At 45.1% G+C, this 24,015-nt stretch overlaps 1 protein-coding gene across 7 annotated transcripts in view; it reads left to right on the top strand.

The window, feature by feature from the left end:
- Positions 1 to 5,290: 5,290 nt before the first annotated feature.
- trim9 (tripartite motif containing 9) overlaps positions 5,291 to 24,015 on the top strand; it is a 42,561-nt gene continuing 23,836 nt past the window's right edge. For 4 of the 7 annotated variants that reach the window (XM_061259796.1, XM_061259781.1, XM_061259788.1 and 1 more), the window contains exons 1-2: positions 5,291 to 6,231; positions 22,747 to 22,842. In XM_061259796.1, the coding sequence (XP_061115780.1) occupies positions 5,395 to 6,231; positions 22,747 to 22,842 (933 nt within the window). In that variant the 5' untranslated portion in view covers positions 5,291 to 5,394. Of the gene's footprint in view, positions 6,232 to 22,746; positions 22,843 to 23,400; positions 23,455 to 24,015 lie in introns of all 7 variants that reach the window. The other 3 variants (XM_061259758.1, XM_061259767.1, XM_061259749.1) reach the window with 1 other exon arrangement.

The raw sequence follows: 24,015 nt of genomic DNA, 5'->3' as shown, positions 1-24,015 counted from the left end.
TATAAAAAGCGGCATTACATTGTTGTCACCTTAACATCCTCCACAGAAAGCGAATAAATGGTAAATCAGGGAGACGGTACACACCGGGGCTCCCGTGTCCATCCTCTGCACATAATTACACAGGAAATGTCAGCAATTTGTCTCTTACTGTATGTCCCCGTTACTGACATCCTGTCTCCGAAGGGGCGCGTCACTGGATGACGGTCTTTGAAATACACCATCCCCTGGTGGGGTGCTAAGTCACAGCACAGATGGGGAGGGGAGGTTTTCATAAAGATGAAGGAAACAGGGTGTCTGAGTGGGCTGGTTCTCAGCAGGGGGGGCGGGGGGGGGGGGGGGGTGAGGGGGGTGTTGTAGATATTAAATTATGAGGAACATGTGTGCATTCACATTCAGACAGAGGAAAGACAGGTAGGATCGGGTCTGCCGCACGGAATTACAAAAGCAGATGGCACAAATTTTCTTGAGCTGCTGCGGTTTTTTCGGACGGTAGAGTTGCCATGGCTACCTGCTACCCACGCAAGGGAATCTTATCCCCTGCCTCAAGCGTCACCGTAGCTCTTGGCCGTCGGACCCCGTTCTCCGAAACAGTTCTGGCATTTAAAAAAAAGCCATATCCTTAACAGGCCCTGTGGGGCAGCACGGGTTAGAGCTACACAGTGTTTGTACAAAGGTGGAGGGGGGTATAGGGCTGAACAACATGTGATGGAGAGAGACAAGGTCCTGTATTCAGATAGATAGATAGGTAGATAGATAGATAGATAGATAGATATAGATAGATAGATAGATAGATAGATAGATAGATAGATAGATAGATAGATAGATAGATCTGTTCATACAGCTACTCTGTCAGGGGTACTCTGAGTATCAGGGGGCAATATCAGCTCAGGAGGTAAAAGCTGTCTTCTGGCAGTTGGAGGGTTGCAGGTTTGATCCTCTGCTCTGGGTGTGTCGAAGTGTCCCTAAGCAAGACCCATAACCCCTAATTCCCTGCTACTCATCTCCACGTCCTGCTGGCTGCAGTGTCTGCAGGTATTTGCTCCTACCGTGCTCTATACCACCTGATTTCACTCAAGATTTTACCTGCTTGGTTCAGTTCATAAGCTACTGTCATTACTGAAATCAGGTGGTGTTGCACACGGCTGCAGCAAATGGCTACAGATAGAGTTGAGTAGCGTTTCGAACAATTAGGGTAGTTCCCAACAAGCTGGTTGCTCCCTTGCATGGCAGCCTTTGCCGTCAGGTAGGCGAAATTAGGGTTGAAATGAAAACCTGTAGGACGGTAGGAACAGGATTGAACAGCCCTGCCTTACACGGTACAGTACAGTCAGAGGCTCCAACGCAAACACTCGCTTTGCTTTATCTGTCATTCCTAGTCCTGTGTCTCCTCCTCCTTTCTTTTATTAATCTGGTGACATGTAGGAGCAAGACAAAAAGCTAAATATCTAACTCACTGCCACCGATTGTTCTGGGGATTTACATGTATTCTTCCCATTCAGAACCTGGTGGGAGGGTCCATGGGGATTGTGTGGGCAGCGGAAATGTGTCAATTCTGAATGTAACTAACACACTAGTTTTGCCTGGCTGATAAATTGGGTCAGACTTTCTTGTACAGGTCCAGTAATTGTTGCGGCTGAGATCAGAGGCACAGCTAAGAGAGCCAGACAAGCTGTCCTGGAGCTCACCTTTCCTGTCCATCGACATCTGAGCTAGGGGACCGGGGGTTGGTATTCCCCCAGAAGCTCACAAACCCCAGTGGTTATTGGAGGAATTACAGCTTATTAATAAGCCTCTGGTGCCAAAAAGCTAATTTCCCCATTGAAGTCCATGAAATTAAAATAGTAGTACTATTTATGGACAGTACTTTTACATTCTAAAATTTCATCACACTGAACTAATTACTCTCCAGGGAACACAGAAGGGGATAAAAGACTTTTCTAATTCCCATTCATTCCTTCCTGTTTAGGTACCCAGTGTTCAAGCTCTGGTGCCAAAGAAACAGCCCCAGTGCTAAAAAAGCCCCATAGTTGTTCATGGTAGCCTCCGTGAACTGGCTTCTCACTCCGTTCCGTTGCTCCCATAGGAATCCATTGGAAGCGGTAAACAGAAGCCGTCTCCAGGTCTCATACAGTATATCTCGGTGGTCTGGGCTCTGCGGTGCTGTGCCGTGCAATGGGCTGTCGCAGTGATGAACTCACCATAGCGATTACTGAGCCCACATGATCTATATCGGCCGGGTGAAAGGGTCGAACACGGCTGTCAATCTGCACATAAATCCGTCACCTTGTTCAGAATATTGACCTACTGCAGGGGCTCATCAGCATCTTAGGAAGAAAGAAATAGCACACTTATTCAGAGGAGAAGGGCCAGACCGGTCGAAGCTGACAGGAAGGAGACGGTAATACAAATAACCACACATTACAATCGTGGTATGCAGAAGCGCATCTCTGAACACACAACGCATCAAACTCTTAAGTGGATAGCCTACAGCAGCAGAAGACTTAATAAGTCTAAAAAACAAGTCTAATAAATACCTAATAAAGTGTTCACTGAGTGAATTTACTGTTCTTATTTTATATTATGGTTTCTCCAACAAACTGAATTATAAGAAGACTAACCATAATGAAATGTATAATAATTGTTGATTGAAGCCTTTGAATGAATAAGAAATAGAAGAAAAATTTAGGAAATGGATTTGAGGTATCACAGGATGGAGAGAGCGCGAGCTCTTTCCACCACTCTTGATTCTCAAAACTCCTTAATCAGGTGATTGACATTAATTTTTGTGCCCAGTATTTTACATCCAAATTGTCATTGGCATTGGTGCATTTACTCTCTTGGCATTAGAAAATATATATTAGCCTTGCATTGGAAGAGTTGTACCACGAGAGATGATTAAAAACCTGCAATAGTGTGGATATAAAAAGCCTATCTGCCATACCTTATCAACAGAGCCAGCAGCAGCTGCAGCAACCCCATAAACAGCCGTCTTTGTGGCCCTAACAGTCAAATAAATCCACGATAAGACCGGCTCTGTCCCTGAGCGCTCGCTCTCTCTCTCTCTCTCTCTCTCTCTCTCTCTCTCTCTCTCTCTCTCAAAAAAGAGGTTGAGGGTTCAGAGGGCCTTCCAGCCGACACAGAGCTAAGAGATGAAACCTGACCGGAATGCCTATGGGTTCTTTAGCCACTGAAATGAAAACAGCCCCATGAATCATGGCCTTTGGTGTTGGGCCTGTGTGACTGTACTTTATAACACAACTAATGTGTTGCACCACGCACCCACAAAACTGTATCACCACAAACTTGTGTTCTCACTAAGAACACACAGCAAAAGTTACACTGTTAATTTAACTGATACTGTACTGCAGATCATTTCATGTACTCTATCAACACTGAACATTTCACTCTGCAAACATTAGGGCAGCATGAAATGAGTGATTTGAATCTGTTTTCAGTTCACATACTGATCTATTTCTGAAAAGCTGAAACCCTCCTTCCCTTCTCCTGCCCCCAGGGGGCAGCCTGTAGCCTTGTGGCTAAGGTACCTGACAGGGGTCTGGAAGGTTTGTGGCTCAAGTCCCGGTGTATCCACAATAAGATCCACACAGCTGCTTGGCCCTTAAGCACGGCCCTTAGCTCCAAGGGGCATTGTTTCCCAGCTTAGTCGAATCAACTGTAAGTCACTTTGGATAAAAGCTTCAGCTGAATGGCAAATTAAATAAAATTAATTAAACTTTACGTCATTTGTTTTTCATTCATGAATGATTCAGCCCAGGTTTCTTACTGTATGCAAAGCTCAACAGAATACCATATTATTCTTTATGTTTTATTTATGCAGAATTTGTTTATTGCTTGTTAGGCTACCGTAGGCCTACTTCAATAGCAGCCACTGTACAGTAGTCTCCTGACAGTGCACTAAGGGATTTCTCTGAAGATGGGATTTCTCTAGGGAGATATCTTTGGAGAGTCTATTTTTTGCAGTAACTGTTATGCTGGGCGAATATAATTTTGGCAAAGGAAATGATCCTGGACATATAAAGGACTGGCCAAAGAGCTAGGCGCGCATCCAACATGGAGACATGGAGGAAACTGTTAAGGCTCGCGCAGTGAGCAGCTTGTCGCCGCCCTGGTAACTGCCAACCGCATCACAAAAATAATGTTTTTTTGTTTCCCACGTACACGGAAGAACGCTCCATGAATAAACGATTTAGGTTATTTGCATTTTTAATATAGAACACTATCTGTACATTTCTTTTCAGCTCCTTTTTGGTCCCGGATATTAATTTATTTAATTTTACGCTGAGATTAGTCGATGGTGTTTATTGTCTGAAAGATAGAAGGTTGAATTAAATCAACAAATGTCCTTAAGTCAGAATCAAAGTGAATCCGGGTAAACAAAAAAAATTGGGAGCTTCACCTGAATTACTGTTCAACGTTTGCGTTAGTCTTTAGTGCAACAACATTTCTTTAACACAGTCATTGATTTCACTAAATGTTACTTTCAAAGGAAAGAAGTTGGGATAAAACAGCACTCCCAAAAATGGGGGTTCAGACAGGTGGAGGAATTTCCACATTTCACATCCTTACTGACCAAATATTGATTGAAAATTAATTAATACAGCTATCGGGTTAACCTTCTCTAGATCAAAAGAAAGAGGCAAGGAAACTAGTAACACTGTAGAAGGATATTCCTATGCATCAGAAAAATCGAAACACAGAAAAAAACTTTATTCTGTATGTTCAATTTCATCTGATGGTGATGAAATTGAGGAACCGAATAGATTAAATTCCTAGACACTTGTATTATTCTAAAATGGCCCACAGTTACACAAGTAATTATTATTATTATTATTATTATTATTATTATTATTATTATTATTATCTTGAGTTGACTTTGCTATGGAGTTCATAAGTCAATTGGGTGTTCCTAAATATCATTTTAACGTATAATTCTAACCACAAATTCATTGAGGTTCATGACTTTGGTAAGCGATCAATTCCATCTTCATTATTAAGTGTAACATTAAAATATCAAATGATATCCTATCGTTTAATCAATAATTCAGTATGTTAGAAGTTACTGAGGACCTCGCGCAATAATTGGTTTTTGGTCAGTGGGCTACTCCTCATCAACAATACTGACAATTGAATTGTCCAATCAGCGCTCAACATCTACCGGCATATTAAACAAAGCTCTTCTATTGGTTGGACGCCGCGCGGTGATGGGTTAGATTGCTTCACATAAAACCTCCGATTTGACATCGTTGCTATTGCCGAATTGGATAGTGACAGAGCAAGAGGTCTTATCGACATATTCCGCGACCGGGTAGCTTTCCTATATTGCGTTTATAAATCCGTCGGAGAATCGAGGCATCTCCAAAAACAGTGTCATATATGGATGAAATGGAAGAAGAATTAAAATGTCCCGTCTGTGGATCTTTTTTCCGGGAGCCGATTATTCTGCCTTGCTCTCACAATATTTGCCTGGCTTGTGCTCGGAATATTTTAGTGCAGACCCCCGATGCCGAGTCTCCGCAGAGCAGCCGGGCTTCTGGCTCGGGGGTCTCCGACTACGATTACCTTGATTTGGATAAAATGAGCTTATACAGTGAGGCGGACAGCGGCTATGGCTCATACGGGGGCTTCGCTAGTGCCCCGACCACCCCTTGCCAGAAATCCCCGAACGGGGTGCGGGTTTTCCCCCCTGCCGTCCCTCCTCCCCCTTCCCAACACCACTTGCTTCAACACCCCGGCTCCCTACCCCCTATCCCCCGCAACTCCTGCATCACCTGCCCGCAGTGCCATCGCAGCCTCATCCTGGACGACCGGGGGCTCCGCGGTTTCCCCAAGAACCGGGTGCTGGAAGGGGTGGTCGACAGGTACCAGCAGAGTAAAGCGGCCGCGCTCAAGTGTCAGCTTTGCGAGAAGAGTCCAAAGGAAGCCACGGTTATGTGCGAGCAGTGCGACGTGTTCTATTGCGAGCCATGTCGCATGCGATGCCACCCTCCCCGCGGTCCGCTTGCTAAGCATCGCTTGGTTCCCCCGGCACAAGGCCGGATAAGCCGCCGGACTAGTCCTCGGAAAATCTCTACCTGTACAGAACACGAGTTGGAGAACCTGAGCATGTACTGTGTGCAGTGTAAAATGCCAGTTTGCTACCAATGTTTAGAAGAGGGCAAGCACTCCACGCATGAAGTCAAAGCTCTCGGGGCCATGTGGAAACTTCACAAGGTAACGTTAACCCTTACTGTTTAAAACCAGCTCTCATTATTACGATCTTATTCATTACGTACAATGTACCATAGCATTATCACGGATATTTCGTTTTAATTTAAGCGCACACATTCTCGTTCCACCTGTTAATATGTATTTCTGTAAGTGCTATACAGATAATTAATTGGTATAACTTTATTACAGCCTAACCGCTATTCATTCTGACATGGAAAGTGCCGGTTCTCCTGCACTGGTCTAGCTAATAGATTTAAATCACTTTATCTTCTTTCCTCTAAATCCTCTTTGTTCACAGTATTTTACGCTGGCACGACGGTAATTTTACATTGTAAAATCATCGAGATTTCTGACCCCAAAAATGTGTTATTTTGTGCGTTATTACCTTTATTAACATGACCAACGTTTATCTTGGTCATGTTATAACCGTAAATGATAGGATGCTGGAATATAAAGTGACAGGAACAATATAATCGTCACGAATTTTATATAAATGCTTATATTATAAACATACACTTTGCCTGTGACTACGCAAGTGCGTTTGCCTGCTACGACAATCAGCTACTGAGACTATTGGCCATCGATACCAGCAGCATGATTTACTTTGCGGTTCTTGACGTGAAAAAAATGAACTCAGACAATCTTATCTTGGCCAAAGATTGTATATTATATGAATAAAACATACTTTGTACATTTACTTTTGACTTAAACATACCTTAAACATTCATAAAATGGCTTGGCATGGTATGCGAATAGCACTGCTTTTTACATTACATTATTGGCATTTGGCAGACGCTCTTATCCAGAGCTTTCTTTCCTGCATCTTGGTTGCAATTCTGTTTAGTTGCTTGATTGGTCGGTTATTTCATTAGCTTGTAGTTCTGGACACTACTATGGTTCGTGTAACGTACTTGAACATGATGCGCAAAATTTCAAAGTGGTTTGAACTATATGCAAATACAGCAGCAAATAGCTTCACAGGCCAGTTACCCTTGTCCTCTCTCATATTGATGGCCCCCCTCAGCTTTACTGTGTGTTGGGATTCCCCACAATGGTGGAATCACAGATGTGGTGCTGATTCTGTTTTGTATGGTAGGGCTTGCCTTGCAGATTGGCTCAAAACGCAGAAGGAGCCCAGAACACCTCCTTTTGAGTAGCGCACTAAAATGTGTTACCATGGAGAAGGCATAGAGAGCTGGTTCTTTGTCTGCCTCTCGGAGTAACAGCAGCCCAAATTGCTTCAAAGCTCAGTAGAGCCATAGGTCAGGTCCCTATAGTGGACACTGACACAGGCTACTGCGACAGCTGTACCCCCCAATCCCTCAGTGGAGAACCGATCGCAAAACCCCCCAAAATGTAATCCGAGTCCTGCAGCAGTTTCGCTTAGTCTGCTACTCTCAATTTAATGTGGGAGGCATTGTATGCTAATAACAGTCCTTCATGTTTAATTGTATATTATGATCAAGCTTTTAAAACTTTGTTTGGAAAATGAGTCCACTCCACCTTGTATTTAGTTGTTTTTCAGTTGTTCAAGATGCCTACTTTGACCACAGAAATGAGAGAGTGAACAATGCAGACTTGTTATTTTTCTCTTTCGGAAGCGCAAAGGGGCTTCCTGAAGATTAGATGTTGGTATTTAAACACAGTGTGTGTGTGTGTGTGTGACCCAGATGTCAGCACGGTTCATTTGGATGTTATTTTGGTGCCTCAGCCTTAGTTGGCCCCTGTAAGAGCCCATCAAAGAGCAGATTCAGCCCCGTTCGCGCTCCTCTGCCATTAATGTCCGCCCACGAGGACGCCCACACCTCATCACTCCCAGCGGCAAGTGGGCGATTGCACAGCGGGGTCGGGAGAAGACCAAATATAGCTCCCCGTGTGTCACTCTGCTCTCAGAGACCCCCGGGCGGCACAGTTGTCACACCTTGCCATCAGCACAGGGGCTTAGCGATGGTCTCCAGTCAGAAGCTGATACGGGCGGCCTGATAACTGATTTGTCTGGAGGACGGGGGGGGGGGGGGGGGGGATATTCACATATTCATTTGACCTGGAGTTTGTGCCTCGTTTAGACACAGATGGTATTGATGGCGTGCGCGTTGAAAGATATAATGCGAGAGACCATTTTGCCATGGAAATGACTCGTGTGAAAGTGTACAGGGTCCTTTATTTTACGCTTTTACGCCTCGCCGTGCCGCCAGCGCGGAGCCGGGGCGCTCGTCCGCGCGTTTCCATAGCGCCGGCTGGAGGGGCGCTGCGTGCGTCTGCCGTGCGACCTGTCATCTGGAGCTGTTGCGCGGGGAAGCGGAGCAGATGGTCGCGGGGAGGGCAGGCTAGCCGCGAGGCGGGCGGGCAGCTTCCAGACCCAGCAGACATTCCTGGGGCTTGAGGGAACGCTGCCAAGAGGGAAAGTGAGAAAACCGAGAACTCTTTAAGATTGTCGCCGGCTAGCCTCCGCAACACCGAGCTTCCAGAGTCCGTGGTTCATCGATTTTCATCAAACCCTGTTCCTGGAGATCTACCATCCTGTAGGTTTCCGCTCAAACCCTAATGAAGCATACCTCACTCAACAGCTAGAGATCTTGTTGAGCTGATAATTAGTAGAATTGCGTTCGCCAAATTAGGGTCTCCAGGAACATGGTTGGATATAGCCCGGACTGCCTCATTGTGGAAAACCATGCATTCCTGTACACATCTCCTGTGGTTAGTTTTTCTTTTGGAATTTGCAAGAATGTATAAGCTTCAGGTGGTTTTGGAACCAGGGCATGTATTACATATCCGTTATTGGTGGTTTTGTGCTCTGTACTGGTACAGTCTATTAATCTAGTGCTATCAACCCTGATAAATGTATCAATTTCATTAATAATGATTGGTCATACATAACCCTTACAGTAAGTATGATACTTGTCTCATAAAATGTCTTTTTTTTTGCCTCCAATTAAAAATGATTTTAATTGGAGGTATTTCTGTTCTACTTTTGTTGTATTTCTTGATGCCGAAGAGCACACTATTGCGTCCATGGGGCCATTGTTCCAGATTTAGAGCAAGACAGTGAAGGGTAAAATCACTGGGTTTGACTAAATTGTGTTGTCGAGCGAACAGCCATTCTAGCACAATGGCGCACTCTGTCTCTAATGCTAATCAGCGCGTTACCGGGGTGTTTAAGATAAGAGTAATGTGACGTGCCCGTCACTGAGGCCGGTGTTGCCGTATCCGGGCAGTGATGAGTGGGATATCAGTCCCCTGCTGTTCAGGCCTCATCGCGCCTCCAGTGGGCCCTGTATCTCATACCCGACGACCCGTATCGAGCCCGCGGCCTGGGGTCGAACCACGTTCTCACGTCACTATTAATCCTGCTGCTGTACTTCAAAATGTGAACTCCGTCAAAAAACGCTTCTAGAACAATGTCTACGTATGTTGAACATTTAGCGACGTTTTTTGAAAGATTTTAAAGTGAAACAAATAGCCCATCCCTGAACATTTTGCTGAAAAGTACAAACAAATACACAGTATATACAGTATAGTATACACTAAATGAGCACTTTATTAGGTATTTATTACTTATTACTTATTCTACTTCTGCTGCTGTAGCCTATCCACTTAAGAGGTTTGACCCATTGTGTGTTCAGAGATGCTCTTCTGCATACCACTGTTGTAATGCGTGGTTATTTGTGTTGCTGTCACCTACCTTGACCAGTCATGAGCTCTCATTAACAAGGCGTTTTTGCCCACAGAACTTCTGCTCACTAGATGTTTTTTGTTTTTCACACCATTCTCTAGAGACTGTTATGCGCGAAAATCTCAAGAGATCAGCAATATCTTAGATACCCTGTCAGGCACCAACAATAATTCCATAAGTCACTTCCCCATTCTGATGTTTGGTCTGAAAAACAGCTGAACCTCTTGACCACGTCTACATGCCTTTATGCAATTATTTGCTGCTGTGTGATTGGCTGATTAAATATTCGCATTAACAAGCTAGTGTACAGGTCTACCTAATAAAGTGCTCACTGACCGTACGTACACACTGCCGTGATTGATGCGTTGCTTCTCATTATCGTAAAATTGTCGGAAGTCGACTTCCCAGGGAGCCAGTGCATATCCTTGATTGAACTGCTGACATGGCGGGCCCCACACACAGCGGTTTCATTAGAGACAGCCCTATCCTCCGGTGCTGACTGGCCACCCTCTACCACACTTCCTCCGATTGCCTTTTCACTGATAGCACTCCCAGAGGCCCTCTTTTCGTCCGGTACACCTGGCAGTTATTTTCTTCTAGAACTTTCTAGGAACTTTCTAGATACAAATGTGTGTGGGGTTTTTTTTAATCTAGAATAATACAACATTTTGAATAACTTCAGGACAGTAATTGAATTTGCCTTGCTATTATTAAATTACATTTTAGTGAATGCAGAGAAATTACATACTGAGCGGTATTTGGTTATAAAAAGAGGAGACTCTGTTGTACCATACATTTCCGGAATATACCCTGAACTGTACAATAATGTGCTGCTTTGGGTACTAATAAGTACCTTTTACAAGCAAAAAAGGTACAAATGAATGATTAGACCCATGGCTACGGGTACAATTTTATGTACCTACTGGGTACCATCTGGGTACTATGTACCCCAGCGACAAGCTTTTCTATCTCTTTCTTCTGAGAATGTAGCTCAGTGTAATGCTATATCCAGAGTGATACTCCAACATTGAAACTGACACTAATACTATAATAGACAGTTTGGCCTGCCACCATCTGGTCCTCCATAAGTCTTATACCTGAAGCATTCTGCATTTGGCGGGCTCCCTTAGCTGTTTCCCTGCTTAGCCCACCAGTAAAATTCAGGGTCAAAAGCCACTACCCAAGGACACAAGACTACAGGAGTATGTCGGGTAATTGGCTGGGAGACGAGAACAGACGGCTTTGGCTGTTAGCAGGGATTCTCAATTACCAACTGAGCGAATTAAAGAGCTTGGGAAAGTGTGTCACTCACGCAAGGCTAGCAGCAACAACACCCTTCGCTGCTGCGGAGCACTTAGCTTAGCATATCTTTATTTTGCTTTTTATTATTTGTTTTTGAAAGACACAAAGAAATACCTACTTCTCACAGCTTATAACTTTAATAACTCATAATTCGTGGGTTGGAAGCGCTGGTGTATTAGCCCGACCAAGCTCCTCTTGGTGAGGTGTTTCACTCAATCACAGACTGAACGCCGTCTTTACCGTGGGGCGCCGAGATGGAGGCAACATTTTTTGTGACTCTGCTCAAGTTAATTCCAGTGTCCCCGAGCCAAGAGTTGCATTAGGTGCCATTTGTCAAAATGCTCCCTCGCTCTTCTGTCCTGGAGCTGCGAGATTAGAAGGTTTAGATTATAACGCGCCACTGATTTTTTATCGAAGCTGGATGCAAATGCCTCTGTCGTTCGCGTTTGCCTGCTGCATGCATAAATACAGCTCCCTGCCAGCGCTCGACTGATTTAAATTTTCAGACCAGGCGCAGTGACTTGCAGATTTCTCTCTGCAAGTCACACTTTGAAGCGTAGCTTTTTTTTAGTAATGTTTATTTATTTCTTTATTTTCGTGTGGTATTGCTTTCAGTTACCAGCAGTGATTGTTCATTAGCATTATAATGTTAGGTTAAGAACATTCTAATCACATATGTGTGATATCATACCCTAACGGATTAAAGTTTGGAGGTTGATTTAGTTCATGTGCAGTTTCAGGGCAGAGTAGAGGTATTTCCCCTACGTAATTGGGGGATATACCTCTACTGCAGCATGAGGGATGTGAAGTATTACGGAGGGCTATGTTTCTGTGTTCCCTCCCGCCAAATGGTCTCTTTTGGGTGGGCAATGCCAATGCAATGCCTTCCCATTTCCAATTTAAAATCCCCTGAAATGGAAACACCCCCGGCCCTCCTTATATCATTTTTTCCTCAGGGGGTGGGGGACTCTGAGCAAGGACGTGAATATCAAACGTATGTTTTCTTATATTTATATATATATATATTTCTTCTTTTTTTACCCCCAAGCTGAGAATCTGCTCTGAGTGGGAAGGGCATGAACGTCCTTGCTTCCATGGCAACGGAAAGTCACTCTGAGACAGGGCGGCAGTGGGGGCGGGTGGCAGGCAACCATGTCAGCGATTTCTCCGATCTCCCCGCAGCCTCCGAGAATGCACAGCTTGGGGCTGTCACTGGTCTCCTATCAGCCATCAGGGAGGGGGCGACGCCTGGCTGCTCACAATCCCTCCCGAGTCTCAGCCCCCGTTTATCCGTCGCGTAGAATCACCACTTCATTAGTCCTGAAGCACAGATGTAGACATTTTGGGGGTTTGGAGACAATTGGAATTAATTGAAGCCGCATCTCTGGTCGGTTTTATTGATAAATGCCGACTGCTGAAGAGCTCGCGCGTGGCTAATTGCGTCTGGCTGTGTTAGCTATACATGAGCAACCTACTCCATTCATTTTTAATGTATCCTTGCGATATCACCACTGTGAAACACCGTGCCCCTCCAGTAAAACCCGAATGAAATGAATATCTCTGAATCTAAAATTGAAGATTCATAAGCTGCATAAGCTAATTGGAGAGTTTTAAATGTTTTGTTTGGCGTTCTCAGTAATGTGACAAGGACGATCAAATCACAAATGAATTATATAAATTAGTGCTTCCATTTCGCATGTTCATATGCTGCAATAAAAGCAATAGTTTAATCTGACGATGGAAACAAGACAATAAAATTGCCAGTTGTCAAACCAAAGCATAAAACTAAAGGTTTTCTTCCACCATTCCCAAGAATAGATTCATTTCCCTAACAAATAATAATCTTTGATTATACTAGACAATAGCAGTCAAATGTACATACACTTCCTCTGTGGACTAGATTGTTATGTATCTACTAATATTGCAACATTTACTCGTATTTGATTTAATATCAGTAGTAAGATATTTTCATGGTAGATTATCAAAGCAAATGGTTTATTTAGCTTATTTACTGTATACATTTGCCAATCCATAAATGAACATTGTACTGTACGTGGTATATTGGTAAAAGGGTTAACGAGGAACATTCATTGGCCAACCACCATTTTTCTTTCCAGAAGATGAATTAAATGTCTTCCAATATCCCAGCTTCTATGATTTGTTGTATTCAGCTGTTAAAATGGTGCAGACGGGATAATATTATTTATTTTCCTGTTGGCACACTGAATAGAACGGTGTTTGAAATGCAGTTCAATTTCCTGGAACAAATGTCAAGAAATAATGGAGTGTTGTTTTTCAACCACATTTTCATATGTCTGTGTGCCCGTGTGCACACGCATATCTGTGTTTGTGTGTGCGTTTCCGCGCGGCTACTATGTTGACAAATCGCACAAATAGTTTAGTAATGTAAGTGGAATTTGTGCATGGCCACACTTGACAAACGAGGACCCAGGGAAGCGTGTGCTGGAGTCTTAAGCTCTCCCCATATAGCACAATTGCTTTTCCGTTGCGTTACCCCCCACCAAGCACAGCTGTCGCACGTGACATCATCCCGAGTGCTGGTGTCTGCCCAGGTCAAGACAACTGACTTCAGCTGCTGTCCAGGGCCGCAATTTCCAGGAAAAATAGACTTCCTCGGTTCATCCGTTACTTCTGTCTACTTTTACTGTGATCCATCCGCACTGGCAGCGGGGCTACTCTCTCCTTCCATTGTTTATCACAGTTTATCATTTTTAGCATCAATTGAGCCAGCATCATTATAGTTATGGTGATTTATGACCTCCTCCTCAACTCCCAGTGAAAGTAGGCCAACGCCAAAAATACTACTAGGAAGTTGAGCAGCTAAAACTTCGACAGATGACGGACAACTATCTGGAAGACGAGCTAAGCTAGCCGGGCTGCCTCCAGCTCTGCAATTAGATGGCAGAGATGGGTGCTCTGACTGCCCTGGTTTTGCCCCTGCTTGTTCGTATGCTGATAACATTCGAGTAAACTGGCAGGGCTTCAAGCAATTAAAAGAAAATCAACATGCCGCGTCCATCTCCGGAGGTGGCTCGAGCAGCACTAAACTCGCAGATAATGAATTTCACATTGAAAAGTCAATTTGGACTAAAAGAGTGGGACCGAAAATAGATGCATTCTGCCGACACTATAATTAGATATTACCTCTCCTCGCCAAGCCGTCTTATATGTGCACAATGGTGCCATAGAGACTCCGTTCATTCTCTATTCAGACCCTGCTCAGGCTCCGTGCATCGTAAAGAAAAGACAAGGGTAAGATGCTCCACGTGACGCTGTGACGCCCTTCCCCCATGCTCCGGAACATTCTTTAGACGTCGGAGTGAAAACTATTGTAAGCCCCGTCAACCTGAATCGAGGTCACTTGTTTATTTGTTCGCTGGCAATTAAGCTGATTAATTAGCGTGGGACATAACATTTCAGTGAACGGAGCCCGGGTGGAATTTTTTTAAAAATAATTAAACTCCCAGTCACTGCGACAGACGATCAATAAATACAAATGAGTCTGGACCTCGACAGCCAAAGCAAAGTAGTTCCATCTCAGCTCCTGGCAGCAGGTGTGCACTGCTAATAAACAAGAAATAAGTCTGCACATGTATCTTAGTTTTATATTTAGACTTAAAATCTTTTTCTATGACTTATTTGCCAATGGGGTGAGAAATTTTCAAACAGCAACTTAAAACAAACTAATATTTTCTACTTGAGAGAAAAAAATAAGATCTTAAGTCTTATTGCAAGACTAAAAAACACTTGCTAAGACAGCCATTTTGTGTGTCTGTGCTTGGTAAATTAGAGAATTCAGGAAATATGGGCGTGACTTCGGAACACGCCGAGCTGCAGTCTCTGCTCTTTCAGTGTTGTGTGTGTTTGATCTCTCCTCCCTATCAACACTGCTGACGGGATCTGCCATGGCCATAGACACAGACAAAGTGGGTGGCCGGTAGCGTAGTGGTTAAGGTGCATGACTGGTGGTTTGATCCCCGGTGTAGCCACAATAAGATCCGCACAGCCGTTGGGCCCTTGAACAAGGCCCTTAACCCTGCATTGCTCCAGGGGAGGATTGTCTCCTGCTTAGTCTAATCAACTGTACGTCGTTCTGGATAAGAGCATCTGCCAAATGCCATTAATGTAATAATGTAATGTAATAAATAGAGGCCAGCCGGGGGAATGTAACTCTGGCACGACGCCAGTTGAATGTCTTGATTCTGCTCCTTAGTCTGGCATTTAAGCGACTTAATCTAATTCATTTCGAAAAGAGGATGGAGGCGCAGTTCGGTTCGGGATGATTTTCTTCTCTGTAATAAATAAAGCCCCCAGACAGATCGGACACACTCCGTGGGAACTCCGCGTTTTCAGACTCAGAAAAGCCAAAGCTCAACTGGATCACAAGCATCCATCCATCCATCCATCCATTATCTTAACCCGCTTAACCTGAATAGGGTCGCTGGAGCTTATCCCAGCATACATTGGGCGAAAGGCAGGAATACACCCTGGACGGGTCGCCAGTCCATTGCAGGGCACACACACACACACCATTCACTCAAGCACTCGTACCCACGGACAATTTAGACTCTCCAATCAGCCTGACCTGCATGTTTTTGGACTGTGGGAGGAAACCCACACAGACACGGGGAGAACATGCAAACTGCTACCCACTGCACCATCCGTGCCACCGGATCACAAGCAATGGATCTCAAATAAAAGTGGCTGTTCTAGGGTAATGCTTTAAATTATGAATTGAGCCGTCTCATGAAATGTCAGTGTTTGGTAAACACACAATTTAATTAACAATGTAATTTCAAAATTGTACATGAATCGCTTTAGTAGTTTTTCTTGTGGGATTTGTGTTTACTAGTTGAACAAGGACAGGATGAAACTTTGAAATGATGAAATAATAAGAACATTAATAAGAATATTGCGTTCTCAACAAATGATCTGTAAAATTATGGGACTAGATTACACAATGGATATCTCAATCCATTTTTGTGGGACATTGTTTAAACTTAAATGGGTAATCATAGATAATGGTAATAATGGATTGCATTTATATTGCACCTTACCTCACCTACCACCAATGTGCAGAACCCACCAGGATGATGCACTGGAGCCATTTTGTGACTATGCTCACCACTCCTCAAGAAGGGAATTTTTGAGTTGGTCAATACTTTTAGCATGGGACCTACCCATTAAGTCAGTTCTATTTAGGGCTGATCAGTTGGTCAGATTGAGAGAAGATTACCCCCTGCTGGCCCACTAATAACCAGGTACTGTACTAAGCAAACTCTCAGCCTTGCTTAGCATCAGCCCTGGGTCGGCACCTAGTGGCCCACAGAAAATAAAAAGAAACACTTGACATGTGGAATATTGTCTGCACTTTAGCACTTTGGTAGCGGTGTATACAAATCTGAATTACTGTCCCACTCCCCACCCCAAGTTGATCAGTTGTCACAAGTCATTTGCTTGGTTGAACAGACATACAGTGTACCCAAGTAAACAAGCTTCGTTACAAATGGGTCCAATGGAGAGAGAATATGTGAATGATGTTGGTGCCATGACGTGAGATCAAATGCTGGCTGAATGAGCAGTGTGTGATCAGCACTAGTTAAGCAGAACACCAGAGACTTGTGGTTTGATTACACTTCATTAGTGGTGTGATCATCTCTCCACAGCTGGCGCGTAAAAAGATTTAACTGTGTAAACGTAATGAGAGAGATAGAGAAAGAGAGAGATAGAGAAAGAGAGAGATAGAGGCTGAGAATGAGAGAACAGAGAGAGCAAACCAGTATCTCCATAGCATCCGCCAACTTCCACTAATCTTGTGGCCTTCAATTCTGCTTTTATTCGTGAAATCACTGCGGGAGAATAGGATCATTCTTTTATTGTTTTTGATGATCAAGTTCTCCAGTTCACCAACAATAAAATAGCTATCATTAAAAGTTTGCATCTTAATTCTTGTTCCCGGGCTGTCGTTCTGGGTTCAGTCCCCAAAGCTTGATTAGGTAATATTCCAGGCGATGCATGTGTGCCAGCAATTTTTGGACAGCACATCATTAAAATTCCATCCATCCATCCATCCATTATCTGAACCCGCTTATCCTGATCAGGGTCGCAGGGGGCTGGAGCCTATCCCAGCATACATTGGGCGAAAGGCAGGAATACACCCTGGACAGGTCGCCAGTCTATCGCAGGGCACACACACCATTCACTCACACACTCATACCTACGGGCAATTTAGACTCTCCAATCAGCCTAACGTGCATGTCTTTGGACTGTGGGAGGAAACCGGAGTACCCAGAGGAAACCCACGCAGACACGGGGAGAACATGCAAACTCCGCACAGAGAGGCCCCGGCCGACGGGGATTCGAACCCAGGACCTCCTTGCTGTGAGGCATCATTAAAATTCAATCATCCAAATATCTGTATGATAACACGGTAAGTGGGTATAATCGTATATACAAGTGGAGCAGCAACGCAACTGAGAGTGAATCTCCACTGAATTAAGCGTACTGTACTACGGAAGCAGAAACATCAACCACAACCCGCTCTTTACATATAAGAAAGATTGCCTGTGTGCCTTAAAATAAATTCGCAGCACGTCTGTTGCGAGAGAAACCCAAGCTGTCGGTGGCGTTCCCCCTACCGGAGCGCTTCCTTTGTAACTTCCCGTCGTAGTTGGAGCCGGGAGTGGGAATGATCTCTCTCAGGAACGCCAGCGCTGCACACACACACACCCACGGCGGGACCAAGAACCCACTGCGCAGATCTGCAGGGGGGCTGCGCAGATCCACTTTATCTTCATAACCGTGGATATCACCACCTGTTTGGGGGGCTTCTCCAGACATGCGTCTGTAATTACCCACTCCCATAACCAGGGAACCCCCCTGCTGCAAATGCCTTCAGCGTGCTCCCAGTGGAGCAGCAGGTCAGTCTTCCTAGAGTGAGTTTAATTCTGATTTAATTTCAGGTTTCGGTCTGAAATTAAGACGTTCCTGCCTGGCTTAAAAACGCGTAGATAAAAAAAGATAAAATGGATAAATATAATTAGTATTCTCTGTAGCTCTAGAGCAGGGGGTTTTCAACCTTTTTGTACTGGCTGTTGAAAACCCAGGAACTTCAGTCCAACATAAAACCCCCGGTGCTGAACTGCCATGGCTCAAATTGGCTGAGATTAATGCTGTGTGACACTCTCACTGGAGATAATGGCAAACCTAACTGTGTACCTGACTGGAGAAGAATTCCTCAGTCCCCTCCACATTATCAGCATTCCTGTCACTGGAGACGCACCCTTCCAAGAGTCCTTTAAAGTGCAAGTAAATCTCAAGTCTCCCTACTGATATTTTTACACTGAGAATGATGGTAGCGATGATCACAAAAAAAGCTAAAGAGGGGAAAAGGACGTAAATTTTCTCCTCTGTATGAAACAATGAAACTGCCAGCACTTCTAGATCTACGGTCGAAGGCGGATACAGTTTTCCAGTTCTGAACAAGAGCCTTCCCTCTAAATGGCAAGCGAGCGATCCATCAGTGTCACTTTCCACCTGAAACGGTTGAGTGGACAAACAAAGAGGGAGAGTGTATATTTGATCCCCGTCTCCCCCCCCCTTCCACTAAAGCGTGTTCAGTTTCGTATTTAGAAGTGATACGCAATGTTGGGCTTCATCTCTCCTGATTCATAAGGAATCACCAGCCATTGGGGATGTGGTTTTCCTCCCTGATATTTCAGACACTTTTGTGACCTTTGAAGGCTCTGCTGTCTCGCAGGTTCTCTGTTGAGCTGCAAAACACGGTCATGCATCAGAAGACCGTACGCTGTTTCTTAGAAGTTGCATTTCAAGGGCACAGACTGTTCTGGAACAAAGGTCCGTTTCTCTATCCGGACGTCGACGGGAAAACAGGAACACGGAGTCCCTAAAAACCTTGTGTGAGAGAAGCTGAATGAAATACCGAAGAAGACAGAGAGCATTAGCCTCTGTGTGTGTGTAAATGGCTGGCATTGATATAGCACTGTTATCCAAAGCGAAGTACAGTTGATGCTTCACATTCACCCATTCACACACACGGCATTTGGCTGCCATGCAAGGTACCAACCAGCTCATCAGGAGCATTTGGGGTTAGTTGTTGTGCTCAGGTACGCTTTGACACAGCCAGGGCGGGATCGAACTGAAAACCGTTTGACTGCCAGACGACTGCTTTTGCCGCCTGGGCCAATGTCACCCCACTGTGTAAGCAGAGTCCGGTGTCTGCTATCAGTAGACCTTCATGTCACACCTGTCCGTACCTTTATGGTACATGACACAGTCTGCTGCTATGGGACTCATGAAATTCTTTGAATCTGAATTTAGCATGACGTTTCCCGGAGATTCCTCCCGTTCCTACCGTTGGAAATTACATCTGCGGATACGTTCTCCTGTGACAGATTCGCTCCATTGCTTGACTGCAGGGAGAGAGAAAAAAATTGAAAAGCAAAATGGCCAAGAGCCTCGCCTGAATTATTCATCGGCAGCACGTGTTCCAGTGTGCGTAATTACAGAGCTGATTGCTTTGCAAGTAGGACATCCCAGGCACCTCCTGGAATCTGTGCGTTTACATCTGAATTAATGCTCAGCTGGTGGAGCTACATCCTCAAACCGTACCCCAGTAATAAAATCTGATTAACAATGGCTTTCACACTTCCTTCCACTAGATCTTGCCCCTTCTTGGACCATATTTATAAACCTACTTAATTCTACTTTGAACGGTCCGGGCACTGTGTAATTGAAATATACGGCATAAACAATGGCTTAAACAAGGCTGCCTCCATCTGCAGTTAGCAGTTAGCTGATCAAGCGTGCAACAAAACTGCCTTCATCCTGAATTGTTGAATATTTAAAAGGGCTGAGCCGCTTGTGAGGATTTGACCTCGTTTCAATATGTATGCGCTGTCACAGACGCGTAGACGTATATGTTTCTTGCTATGCTGTGTTTCAAGAGTTCTCATTTAACCTTCCTGATCGACTGGAGCAGGGTTGCTCAAGACTGGCCATTGTGGTCATTCTCACCCTCTAATCAGGACTGATTTAAGCCTGGGACACCAGGGGCACGTTCAGTCTGAAAATGTTTTGCTACGGTTTCTGGGTCGAATGATATGTGTCCTCCCGACAGTGTGCATTGTTTTGTAACAATCTTCGAGGTATATTTGCTCCCGTTGTGATGGATGTGTCGGGGGTGTAGCCTGAATCAATAATGACAGAGGACTATGGTTTAAAGCCCGGAGAACGTACAGAATGGCCTTCTCAGACACACGGTTTGCAACGGGATGTTCAATGTGCCACCGTTTCCGTTTAAATAAACGTTTGACTGTGTTTCGTTGGGGTTCATTGTGGCCCATGTGAGGTAGATCCCTGACCAATCAGTGCCTTTAATCAATCAGTTAACTATCAGGTAGAAAAGAAGAGCAGCAGTACTACTGCACTACTACTCTGCACTTCGTTGTGCGTCGCTCTGGATAAGAGCGTCTGCTAAATGCCATGTAATGTAATGTAATGTACTGGCCCTGAGAGGATCCTTGAACTGGAGTAAGTTTCAGAAGTTTAACCTGGGGACAGATCCGTGGGAACCATACTCGTTCACTGAGGTTCCTCTTGTCCTGGTTAAATAAATATCAATCGACTTAACTAAGTACAGGTAACAAACAGAAGGCAGAAAACATGAAACGAATAAGAAAATTAATATGGGAATACTCTGTGTGCAATTAAAACGGTGTAACTGGAGCCGCACCAAAGCCCTTTTGTGCACTGACAGTAAAAGGGGTCCCAGGGCACTGAGGATAAAAGCGGCTCCAGCACCGATGCTGTGGGAAGCTGCTGTCTGCCTGTGTGAGGAATGTGATTTTCCCATGGTCCCCTGCTCTGCCCTTAGTAACAGCAGCTGTCATGCTTTCCCAGCCCAGGGGTCGCCGGCCCTCCATTTCCTGTCTCATCCCCTTCTTCTTCCCCGTCGAGTTGGCGAGCAGCTGGGTGAGAGGCGGGGGAACGTGACAGGCTGTTTTTACACCGTTCTCATGACGGTAGACCGGAGCGCCGTGGAGAAAAGCAGGGCTGCCTTGTGACCCGGAAAAGCGGACGTTGCTTTTCCGCTTAAACCTTTTTCCCAATGATAATAAAAACCTCCGCTGGGTTGCTTCTGGTCGGCTGGATCCAGCAGTGTTTCCCAGAGAATAGGGTGTGTGTGTGGAGTTTATTCCCATCATTGTGCCGTGTCTAATGACATATGTTCACTCACCCTGTGACCTTTCACATTCTTGTTCGAAATATGATATAGTTTAGCGGACAGGGAACTGGACTTGCAACCTCAAGGTCGTCGGTTTGATTCCCAGGTTGACCGCGGCCCTTCAGTGAAAGACTTAGCCCTAATTCAGTGGTAACCAAAACCGTTCTTGGAGATCTACCACCCTGTAGATTTTCATTTCAACCCTAAATTGGCATACACAATTCTACTAATTAGCTGCTCAAGAAGATCCCTACCTGTTGAATGGGATGTGCTCTGTTAGGGTTGGAGTGAAAACCAATAGGATTGCAGATTTGCAGACAAATTAAAACGTGTATTAAAATTACTGACAGATCCTATGTTGAGGACACTTTCCATGGCTTGCGGTTGGCCTAGATAAGGCGGAAAGCGTGGTGGAGTGAGCACTGCAATCACCCACTGATCCACAGTGGGGAAATCTCCTATTGTTTCACTGAGATGACTCAAATTGCTCTTATCTCAAACCCTCACTGTGCGGCAGGCTCCGCGGTGTGGGTGTCTCGGTGAAAGCCGCTAGCCGTGTGAGGCGTGTCGGGAAACGGAGGTTCACGGCAAGTTAAAGCGGGCCACGTTTTTTTTTTGGGGCGGGTCACGTGTCTGGAAGTTACCGGGTGTCAGTCGGGAGGGCCTTTACCGCGTGTGAGCCGTGATCGGAGCGTGGGCGACCCGGGGCGAATCGCACGGATCTCGGCGCATCCACTGCACAATGAGTGCCGTTCATGTGGGATGGTGAAGGACCTTGAATTGGCCCCGGCAAGTACAATCCTGACTATTCAAACCGTGAACGCCAACTCCGACTGCGTGACGAGAGATGCTACTCTCATCTGGGCAGTACTCCACAAACAATTTCTGGGTCAATTTCATTATTCTGTTTCATATGTATAAACAATGAAAGCACTGAAAAACTAGTGTTCCCCTGTTCACTGGATTTGAGGTGCCCTCATTGCGTACTGGGGTCTACCCACCTGTCTACCCACACTGTTATGATTCGCTCCTTGTGCCACACTCATTGCCGAAATGGGGCAATGCTCAAATGCAAAAAAATGTCTGAACCTCTTGTTTTTCTCTCTCAAGTAGAAGTAGAGAAGTAGAGTCTCTTCTTTAAAGTTACTCTTTGCGTGACAAGTGGTAGATCTTGAAATGAATCAAAACCGTCTTATCTCATTGGCAATATTTTTTTTTCTTATTTAGTAAAAATGTTGTTTTTTGCAGTGTGATCTTAATACTCTGCTGTTTACAGGGTCAGCTGTCGCAGGCTCTGAACATCCTATCGGACCGAGCCACGGAGGCCAAGGAGTTCCTGGTCCAGCTCAGGAACATGGTCCAGCACATCCAGGTACAGGAGTACGGGAGTCTCTCCCCCCTGCCCCCTTCCATCCTCCACCCCCTGAACCCACACCCCAATGTCCCTGCCCACAGCCGCATGTCAAGAGGAAATTGGCTTGGTTCCTCTCAGTATTGTTTGCCGAGAAACAAACCTCCCATTTTTTCAGTTCAGTTAATTTGTAGATATGACTCATTATCATTGTTACTGCATCTTTGCACACTGCTCCACACATTTTTGGCAAGCGGATGCTCTCACCCTCCCCCCCGCCCCACTCCTCCCCATTGATTCTAATTTGTAATAATTCCATTATGAACTGGTCCCAAAGGCAGAGGCATTTGCACGTCATCGGCCGGGACCGTAAAATAATCTGCGCGGGGGGTGGGGGGGTGGGGGGGTGATGTAGGCCAAGCCAATGGGAGAAGGGGGCGGGTGGGGGGGGTGGGGGGGGTTTAATTTTCTGGTTTATTTCATTTCCTTATCCCTTACTGACTGTGTTGAGGCACACTTAACCACACCGGTAGGGATGCACATCTCAGTGACTGTTGCCATGGTGTTGTTGCCATGCAGCCGGCTGACGCTCCAGGAAGGCCCTCAGTGATGTCAGGGTGGGGAACACTGAAGGTGAGGTTCTTATGAGCGGAGCAGGAGCGCTGAGGAGAGGAGAGGAGCGGAGAGAAGAAAAGAGAAGAGCGGCGCACACTCTTCTTCCACTCCCGGCACATTAAACACTCGCCTGTTTCTCTATTTACCGCCCCCCCCGTACACCGTGAAGTGTTGTCGCCTTGAAGTGATTTCATCATGTGATTCGCTCCCTGAACTTAAACTGATTCCCAGAGCCTCGTTGTCATTCACCAAGAGGCAAAACACCACCAGTGCAGATTTAGCAAAGACGTTAGCATCATGTTCGCTTGTGGGGCTCGTGACTTGCAGGGACTTCTGTACATTTACACCCACAATTGGGCCAAAATCCTAAAAAGGACTTCTCCCATTGGCCTGCAGTGTCTTGCTTCTTGAGTATTATACTCTATCAGCCTGCATGACAGTTTGAATCAAGCCCTGCACGGTGATTAGATAATAAAGTGGCTGTTGTTGTAGCCCTTGGTGCTAAACTGGTCTTTTAATAAGGTTACCAGTATCAGTTTGGTTGGATGCTCTTCACTGTGGTCTCCTGTCTACTCCTGT

Source organism: Conger conger, chromosome 1 (assembly GCF_963514075.1).
Source record: "Conger conger chromosome 1, fConCon1.1, whole genome shotgun sequence".
Classification (NCBI taxonomy): domain Eukaryota; kingdom Metazoa; phylum Chordata; class Actinopteri; order Anguilliformes; family Congridae; genus Conger; species Conger conger.
The sequence above is the reverse complement of the archived record's forward strand: the minus strand, read 5'-3'. Positions and strand labels throughout refer to the sequence as shown.